Source organism: Clupea harengus, chromosome 18, assembly GCF_900700415.2.
Source record: "Clupea harengus chromosome 18, Ch_v2.0.2, whole genome shotgun sequence".
Taxonomy (NCBI): Eukaryota; Metazoa; Chordata; class Actinopteri; order Clupeiformes; family Clupeidae; genus Clupea; species Clupea harengus.
In genome coordinates this window covers 24,426,757-24,436,756 of record NC_045169.1, presented here as the reverse complement: position 1 = coordinate 24,436,756, position 10,000 = coordinate 24,426,757, and the positions used below count along the sequence as shown (strand labels likewise).

Below are 10,000 nucleotides of genomic sequence, written 5' to 3'. Positions count from 1 at the left end.
AAAGGACTGTGTATCTATATACTAAGCTCAATTCAACTACCTCCAGGTGTTGTCCTCAGGTGTGAAGTACTCCACAGTGTCCAGGTACTGTGTTTCGTCATGGCTACCACCCAGTGCAAACACCTTCCCATTGAGACAAACAGCGGCAAAGTAATCTCTGGGAACGGCCATATCTGGCAACTGCTCCCAGCTGCACTGCACAGGGTCAAACCTGATGGAGAAAGGGTACTGTTTACTTCACACTAAGCAGACCATTACATGATACTCGGCAGACCATCACTAGCTGTTCACTGTTATTGAACTGGCTATTTCACCATCATTAGCTGTTCACTGTTATTGAACTAGCTACTTCAGAGGATTTGAGAACCATTTGACATGGTTGTCCACTAAGCCAATCTCTCTCATTTTTGCTTTTTCTCAACTATCTGGCCATTAACCCCGTCTTACTCATAACCTTATGCAATCTAACAAATGCAGGCAATAGGCCTGACAAACATCATGTCTTAGTCAATGAGTCAACCCTGAGAGAGAGAGAGAGAGTCAGGGTCATGGCACACAAATTACCTCAGGGTAATTAGTAACTGATAATATTCTTTGTTTGATTTTGAAAGATGATATTAAACTTTAAATACAATAAAAGTCCAGTCATGTTTTATGAGCCGTCCTTGCAGTGTGAATTTTCAGAAAAGCTGAAAAGGTTTTTTTATTTTTATTTTTTACCTCACCTCATGACTGACTTGAGAATGTCCAGTGCCCCGTAGTACTTGCGGCCCCCGATGATGTAGAGCTTGTTCTGGAGAACACACACGCAGTGGCGGAACCGGGGTGGATCGGGGAGCTGGGCTAGTGGCCACCACTCCACGGTTCTGATCAGACCCGGTCCAGTCAAAAACCGCCGGGCAACCCACAGGCTGCGGTTGGGCTCACGTCGAGCGAAGTTTTCATCCACGCAGTCCCCCCCTACCAGAACCAGAACCTGGGTCATCACACAGAGAAGAGAAGGAAATGAGAGGGAAATAGTGAGAAATAGAGAGAAGGCAGAAGAAAACGGAAGTAAGGAAGGGAGAGAGAGGGAGGAAGAGAGAGAGGAAGAGAGGGAGGGAGAGAGGAAGAGAGAGCGAGAGAGAGAGAAACAGAGAGAGAGAGAGAGGAAGAGAGAGAGAGAGGAAGAGAGAGAGAGAGGAAGAGAGAGCGAGAGCGAGAGAGAAAGAGAGAGGAAGAGAGAGAGAGAGGAAGAGAGATGAGGTCAGAATGATTAATGTTTCAAGATCTAATCTATTATGAACGCATCTGGCTGACACATTAACTGCTGCTCAGCCTCCTGAATAAGTGCACAGAACAACACAGAGTTGAGTTGTCTTATGACAAGACACTGCACAACAACAAGAACTACGTAAATCTAACTTTTACTCATTTTAATAAAAGTATCAGCCAAATACATTAAGTAAGGGATAATGGCCGCCCGATGTGTCCCATTATATGAAAATATTGGACGAGGCGGAGGCAAAGAACACCACAACGCAAAGCGGAGTAGCATTTCCCCGACCAAGACCAATATTTTCTGATAATGGCACACCTGGAAGGCCATTGTCCTGGTCATACCTTGGTAGCCACACATGTTTTTAGGCAGGCATGCACAGCCCACAGAGGAAACATTTGGTTCAGTTTAAACAGAAGCCAACATGTCTAGCCTAGTTTGTAGTGGGCCGACTACTTTCTTTATACAAAATATTAAAGGAAACAGCGACCACCGCAGCAGTCCTCACCATTCATGTCTTTAGAGTTATTTGAGAGCACATTTGAATGACAGGTGTCCAGGTTTGGAGGTCACGGAGGAGTTAACAGGCTCTCAGGCCTCACCTGGTTTGGAGGTCACGGAGGTGTTAACAGGCTCTCAGGCCTCACCTGGTTTGGAGGTCACGGAGGTGTTAACAGGCTCTCAGGCCTCACCTGGTTTGGAGGTCACGGAGGTGTTAACAGCCTCTCAGGCCTCACCTGGTTTGCGGTGCGAGGGCGGCAGTCCGGGTACCTCTGGTTTCCCTCCAGGAGGTCTGCCACCTCCTCCAGCACTGCCCTCCCCCAGCGGGTCTGTCGCAGGAGGCCGCAGCCCTGCACCAGCCGCAGTTCAGATGGGGACATAAGGGGCAGGCGCACCTTCCGAAGGAGCCCCGGCAGGAAGGAGAGCCTTGCTCCACAGTCCTCCTCTACCCAGCATAGCACTGCCTGGAACACCACCAGCTACAGATGGGGACAGAAAGAGAGGGAGAGGCAGAGGGGGGAAGTAAGAGAGAGAGGGAGAAAGAAAGAGAGAATGAGCGAAACATAAAGAGAGAGAGAGAGAGAGAGAGAGAGAGAGAGAGAGAGATGTAATGAGTGTATAAACAAATACACAAAAACCCCAGAGATGACGTGAGTATATAAATGCCTCCAACCTCACTCTCAGCACAGAGAGAGTCTCTCTCAAGCAGTCTCTCTAGCTGAGCAGGGGGAAGGTCCTGGAACTTCTCCCCCTCTGCCACCTTCTGAAAGTGGGCCAGGATGTACCCCTCGGCCGCCTGCACCAGCTCGCCCAGCCCATAGGCCTCCGCCAGGGCCAGGATGTCCAGGCAGGAGCTGGGGTCCATCCTCTCCTGGAGGAAGGCCAGGCAGAGCGACAGCGCCCCCTGCAGTTGGAACTGGAGCGCTGCTTCAGCCAGCTCCCACACGCAAGGCCAGCCCAGCTCCAGCCTGCCGGAGTAGAGGAAGGTCAAGAGGGGGCGCAGCACGCTGGAGGACACGCCGCGGAGGCACACCACATCCTGGCTGCACTCACGTAACCCTCCACAGAAGAGGGCCCGGAAGTAGTCCCCTCCGGCTGCGAGAACCACTCGGTGAGCTATGAGACAGTGAGAAAGACAGAGAGAAAGCAAGAAGGAGGGAGAAATTCAGAGACAGAGAGAAAGAAGGATAAAGAGTGAACGAGAAAAGAGAGGGAAAGAGGATAAGAGAGAGAGAAAGAAAGAAAGAAGAAATGGAGAAAGAATGAGAGAAAAAAACAGAGCGAGGGAATGAGAGAGAAAGACAGAGTGAGGGACTGAGAGGGACAAAGGGATTGTGTAACAGCATTGTGGTCTCAGAGAAAAGTGAAAACTGATAAAAAAAAACAGAGAGAACAACTGCAGGAAACAGCTTTCTTTCCTCAGAACTCCTGCACTTCCTTACGGTAAAGTAAATGAGTGAAAAGTGAATCACAAAGTAAATCACAAACACCTCTCAGGTATTCTCCACAGAGTAGAAACCACAATTGGCCTGGCTTCCAACCTCAGCAAACTCCCGAGGCAAAGCTATTTGTCATATGCAGAGTCATGATCACACATAACCAGGGCTGGGAAATTTACTGTGATTATACTAAAGTCGATTAAGTAAAGACGTGCTTTTTTTTTGGGATATGTCATCATCAGTGGTGTTTTCCTCAGTATAAAATAGTACTAGATAGATTATTTTGAAAACTGAAAAGCAAGTTTAATTGAACACATTTTACCCTGACAGTTTATTTTAATTTTTCTCTCCCACGGTTCAGTGTTCATAATATCATTTAATTTTTTAATGGAGACTCTTGAATGAGATATTAAGACAATAGTTTCAAAACAGAGCATGCATTTGTTCTAATATTATCATCAACTTTATGTTCGATCCTGAACACAGACACAACTTAACCCAACACATGCAGATTTATGGGTAATGGTAATTTTTCAAGTGAAATAACTAAATAAATAAAAGTAAACAAGAGTCTACCTGGAAAACTCTCTCCATTCTCGGTTTGAATGAGGACGTCACAGCCTACTCTGTGCACCCACAATCTCCGGAGGACCTTCAGGCTCTGCTCTCTCTCCTTCGGGCCAACACAGGGGGCGCCATCTCCCCTACACACCTGTGCTAACCGTGGAACACCTAGATATCTGCGAAAAGACACAAATAGGTAGATAGATAGATGAGTTAAAAAGGTCAAAAGGGAGGTGTTTGACCAGCAGTAACTGACATAGACATAACATAAATGTCAGGAGTCAATGGAGTGACATGCATAACTGTCAAATGCAGTAAAAACACCTCCCAGCACTTAGATCTAAGGGTTTAAAAAATAGAACATGACACATTGTAAGAGCTTAGAGTTAATTACACAGGCATTTCAGCACAGTCCTACAATACGGCAACCTTTACTACGTAGAACAGTAGGGCGGTGTTAGGAAATTCTGTTGATCATAGTTTTAACTTGCTTAAACTTGCTTGAAGCTGTCTGCACAGACTGCGTCTTGCGCCTAGAAGCATAACAGGATGCTGGGCCAAGAACAACGACACATTCTGAGAAATGTCACAGAGTAAAACGTGTTCTAAAGACGTGTTCTGAGAAAGGTCACAAACGAGTGAGGAACATGGCTATAAACGCTGCAAGAAGGGACTGTCCCTTCGGAGTTGAGTTGGCAGCAGTGATGTTGTAACCTCTCTCCCTCTTTGCAAAGATAAATACAATTGTTAAAATTCTACAGCTATGTGTCTCCGCCTTGTTATTTAAAACTGCATCTTGTTGATACTAAAATATCCAACAGGCGGAGTAGTAGGAACAGTAATGACACAGATCCCAGATCAGAAAGCAACACCTTAGAAACGACACCTGCAAGCAGACATCACATCTTCCAGTGCCCCAGTGTCAGGGGGTGTCCCAACCATCTCTCCGGCGTAAGCGAAATCCAGCACAGCTCCAAGTCCTGGCGCGGTCACATGACCCTCGGACAGCTGTCGCAGGGCCTCGTTTAGTCCCGCCTTTCCTGCTCGAAGCCATGCCTCCACCCTTTCACTGCCAGCTGCCAGCACCACCCAGTGGAATCTGAAGGGGTTGCCATGGAGCTGCAGGTCACAGTCCGTCAGAAGCCCCTCCCCCTGTAGGCCTCGCAAGGCGGTAAAGAGCAAATCACAGTATGAAGGGAGAGAATAGGGGTGGAGCTCTGAATCGGAGGAGGGGTTAGGGGGAGGGGGAACTGTACTGACGCCTGGACTTAGGGGTTGAGAGGCTGGAGGGTTGGGAGGTCTCGGGATCACTTTAGGAGAGGGGCGTGAGGACGATGTGCTCTCTTCTCCTCGTGCACCTCTTCCTTTGTCCATCACTCCCCTTCCTCCTCCTCCTCCTCCTCCTCCTCCTCCTCCTCCCCCTCCTCTTCCTCTTCGTCCACCTCTTATGTCCCCTCGCTCTTCTGTGTTTGACTGAGACAGTGCCATTCGCTGGTGGACAGGTACATCTTTCTCAGGATCCTGCCCAGACTTCCTTGGAGAGAACCTGGACATTGTCCTGGATGGACGACAGATGTGACAATATAGGCCAACAAAACAATACATTACATTGAAGATACAAACAATGTATATATTTATAGAATTATTACAAATAATTGTATTATTTTGGACAACTTTGCATCATGCAATCCCCTCCCCTTAAATGTTTTCCTATATATTATCATTTAATAATTCACTGTAGAAAACAGGACAAGTTTTTGAATGTAATTGTATCAAAGGATGATGATTTAAGCAAGATTCAGGATCATGGCGAAGAGGTCAACATGATATGTCGAAGGATATTAAAGCCAACAACCAGCACTGGGAAGACACCACTGAATGCTCACGTCTAAAAACTACCATAAGTTAAAATGTTGTCATACACAGATTCTACCCTAAATGTCCGTCTCCTATATTGTAATGGTAGACTTACTCAGGTAGTCCTGGCGGACGAAGACCTATGACTTTCTCTCGGGTTGGAAACAATGCGAGTTAATCGGTGCGTTATGTCGGGTAGAGGTGCTCTAACAATAGAATTTGGCACTGCGTCTAGCTGCTACTTGTTCTATATTTAATTACTAACTGTCACAAGAAATAATGTTGCCTTGTGATGGCAGAGACATAACAAACAATGTTTGATTATAGACGTGTCAAATCGAAATCATTTAGTTGTGTTTTTGGTCCGGGAGCGAATGTATATCTTTCCTAGTCCTCGGATCTCCACCACTTATTGACATATGGTTAATAATCGTCACTTTAATCAGAGAGGTTTTCGTCGAGTGGATAAATATAGAATTGGACTCTTTTCATAAAGATGTGACCCTGTTTGATAGCTTAACCCGTGTTCTGCGCTGTGGTTTTGCTGGACTTTCCAGTGAAAAATTCAAAGCAATAGTCATAGTTAATCTATGCAAATGTCCATATAAATAGTCCATAGTACCATAGCCTATCTCAGCTGCATGTGTGTCTGTAAATACGACACTCCTGACTCGGTCTTCAGTGGTTATGAAGTTGTAAATATCTGATATTCCTAGCAACACCTACAAAGAAAGGAATCTGTCCAGCACCCTTAACTGTCGTCAACCGAATGTGATTCAGGATATAGCCACTCGTTAATCACGTGGGTTTCCACAAGTGTCCTGCTTAGTGAGGTCAAGGGTTATGATTTCAGGAGCCCTAAACTGGAGAAGGTCCACAAAACCCACAGCGGGGTATGGGAATCAATTAAATGAACCAGGGACAATATTCTGTCAGGGCCCAGGGTTCGCAGTTATACGTACCCCAGGTTTCCACAACAACTATTCGCACTTGTCCAGTGCAGTTGGTTGGTCGAAACGTTAATGTCAGTGAAAAAAATTGGCCGTACAATCCAAAATCTAAGATTTCAAAATATTTTTCCATAAAATTATTTCAATTTATTCCAATTATCAAATGCACAATTAGAGCTGCAGCTGTTGTGTCACATCACTCCTTTGATGCTGTGTGAACAGAGTGTTTGAATCTAATCTCTATTCCACTATCAGTACGCGTTCTGTCCTATCGGGTATCTAAGAAAAATTGCTAATCACTCACACAAGAAAATGCGTGGACAACAGTACGCATTTAAGACATATGTGGGCTATCTGACTGGTGACCACTTACCAGTGTTGAATGGAGTCATTATCACTGAGGGAGCGGGGAATAGGAGGAGCAGGATGAGGAGAGGTGTTACCATTGAACGTATAAATAAGTGATCTTTTGATGACATTTTAAAATCGTGTGGAGTTCTTATACTCCAGCCACTTCGTTCACAAAGGACCACTATTTAAGAGGAGGTCAGTAAGATCGTTTTTTTTTCTTTTCTGGTATGTTTATTATTCCGGAGACTCAATTTCACATTTGTGGATGCTGTAAGATGAGTCAGTAATGTTTTTTGATGTCATGTTTATTTACATCTGGGGAAATTAAAAGGGCAATGTCAAGCATGAATAATTTGCATTTGTTGAATTTATGTACGAGTAAGGCCTAAAATGACTTAAGTTCCTATGTTGACATAATACTACCTGTCAAATATAGTACAGATGTAAAATGCTGGACCCTATGTTTTTTTCAATGAACGTGTTATACAATAGACAACGTCAGAGAGCTTAGCGTGAGATGCAAATGTCTGACTCATGATGACAAATTGACTTCAAACACCTCCAGACAATTCTATCAGCTAAAGAAAACACGACTAATGGACTGGGTGCCGTGTTAGAATCCTCCTTTAGCCTCGCTCCACAAAGTAGCCAATTAGAGCTCCGTGTGGTCGCGGGGAACCAAGCACAGTGATGTTAAGGAACTGTGGTATGCAGAGGCGAGCAAACGAGCAATTAAAACTCTCTGTCTCTCTCTCACTCTCTCTCTCTCTCTCGTTTGCTGCTGTGATTTTACAATATACTTTCACACGTGTGTTGCTAATTCATACAAAAATCTGCAGGAGTCATAGCCTACATTTTTGTGTCTTTACAGAAAAGAAACAACCAGACCCTCAAGCATGGGACACAAACTGTCCAAAGGAAAAGCAAACAATGTCGATATCATTCCTCAAGGTCGCTTCTCCATCAGTGAAGAAGCACCGCCGAGCTACGTTGCGCACGAAGACGTTGCTTCTTCAGGTGTTCATTCCGCTGGGAGATCTACCGAGATGACTCAAGTCTCCATAGAGGCTGAAGCTGCGGACAGTGCCGAGGGGCGTCGGGGCTCTAAGCAGGACGCCAGACGACCGTCCCTCTATAGCACCATTGACGTGGTGCCACAACTAGACTTCTATGCCAACACAACCTTCACCGGTCGCCAGCGGCGTAGTAGACCATCCCTGGAGTTTCTCCGCAAGGCTTATGATGTAGGCTTTTTCCGCTGGTCTTACGTTTACCAGCAGTTCTGTGAGGAGGGATATTTACGAGCCAACTAACACCAAAATATAATTTTAAATAATAGTAATAATGTAGAAAAGTTCAAACAATGGCTAAAGCAAAGCATTTGATCTTAAAGCACTGCATTTCGTTCCATCCTTGCAATACACTGTTACTCTAAGCACCTGCAGAAACCGGTATGAGGTAATGTTTGTTTTGCGTAGGATGGAGATACTGCCAGTAATGCTGAGGGCTCGGGAAACGAAAGTCTGCCTGGCATCCCAGAAGTGGAGGGCGATGTTGATGGGGCAAGCACACACGGGGCGAAGAAGGCAAAACCACCAGTCCGCTTTGGCTGGGTTACCGGGGTCATGGTAAGCACACACGAGCGCACGCACGCACGCATGCACACACTAGACAGACGTTTGACGCTATTTGCCTACTGTGTGTTTCAGATCCGCTGTATGCTTAACATCTGGGGAGTCATTCTTTTTCTTCGTTTGTCCATAATCACATCTCGGGCAGGCATCAGTGAGTCATTTCTGAAACGATTCAATTGTCTTACTGACTTACTTACTTTCATTTTTACTTTTATATTAACCACATCTGTGTACATGTCAATCCTAACATTTAATGAAAGATATGTTCCTAAAAAGATTGGCTTCGTGAAAGTCATGTTTCAGATTCATAAATGGAATGAAATGCTGTGGGTTTTATTAAATGGTAGTGCTCACTCCCTTATGCAGTTCTCACCTGGGTCATCATCCTCCTGTCTGTCCTCATAACCTCGGTGACAGCTCTCTCTGTGTCTGCCATTTCCACCAATGGGAGAGTAAAGTCAGGTAAAACATATCTCAGAACTTTCTCTCTCTCTCTCTCTCTCTCTCTCTCTCTCTGTCACTCTCCTTCTCTCTCATACATACATAATCACACACACACACACACACACACACACACACACACACACACACACACACACAGTTTTAATATACTGTTTTAAAACCTCAAGAGAATGGGAGAGTTGTAAAATAAATGCTCTGCTCTTCCTGTAGGGGGCGCCTACTTCATGATCTCCCGAACACTGGGCCCAGAAATGGGGGGACCCATTGGGATGGTCTTCTCCTTCGCCAACGCCCTGGCCTGTTCTCTGAACACTATCGGGTTCGCTGAGACTGTCCGGGACCTTCTCAAAGTGAGAGACACACCTGTAGACACTCTTACAAGTGATTGGAACCAGTGCTAGATAAACGAGACTCAAAAGATGAACGAGACACCAGAGGTGTATTTATGGCCTTGTGTTTTCCACAGGAGTACGATGTCATCTTGTGTATTCCACAGGAGTATGATGTCATATTGTGTGTTCCACAGGAGTATGATGTCATCATGGTGGACGAGGTGTATTTATGGCCTTGTGTGTTCCACAGGAGTATGATGTCATCTTGTGTATTCCACAGGAGTATGATGTCATATTGTGTGTTCCACAGGAGTATGATGTCATCATGGTGGACGAGGTCAATGATGTGCGCATAGTTGGCGTGATCACAGTCACCCTGCTCCTCCTCATCTCACTGGCTGGAATGGAGTGGGAAGCTAAGGTAATGCCTTTAAAGGGACATGTATGTTGATGTCAGTCTTAAATAGATTTAAAAGGATCAAATTAGGATAAGTAAGTAGTAGTAATGTAAGCTATGTCTCCTTCTACAATAGTAGTTTCCCCCGAATCTAGTTTTTATTAATTTGTTTTTTAAAACGTTTTATTTTGTATCCATTATTATCTATCTCATAATTATCATTCTCTCTCTCTCTCTCTCTCACCCCCCTCATTC

The 10,000-nt window shown here is 45.2% G+C and overlaps 2 protein-coding genes and 1 pseudogene across 3 annotated transcripts in view; 2 read left to right on the top strand and 1 right to left on the bottom strand.

Moving 5' to 3' along the window:
* LOC105898404 (kelch-like protein 33) overlaps positions 1–5,880 on the bottom strand; it is a 6,839-nt gene extending 959 nt beyond the window's left edge. The window contains exons 1-7 of the mRNA XM_031584753.2: positions 5,735–5,880; positions 4,649–5,320; positions 3,775–3,938; positions 2,433–2,875; positions 1,996–2,238; positions 726–976; positions 41–211 (exon numbers count right to left, since the gene is read on the bottom strand). Of these exons, the coding sequence (XP_031440613.2) occupies positions 41–211; positions 726–976; positions 1,996–2,238; positions 2,433–2,875; positions 3,775–3,938; positions 4,649–5,316 (1,940 nt within the window). The 5' untranslated portion in view covers positions 5,317–5,320; positions 5,735–5,880. The remainder of the gene's footprint in view (positions 1–40; positions 212–725; positions 977–1,995; positions 2,239–2,432; positions 2,876–3,774; positions 3,939–4,648; positions 5,321–5,734) is intronic.
* Positions 1–10,000, top strand: part of LOC105898408 (heavy metal-binding protein HIP-like) — a 249,655-nt gene that overhangs the window by 151,805 nt on the left and 87,850 nt on the right. The window lies entirely within an intron of this gene.
* The window catches only part of LOC105898406, a 12,984-nt pseudogene continuing 10,672 nt past the window's right edge, over positions 7,689–10,000 (top strand).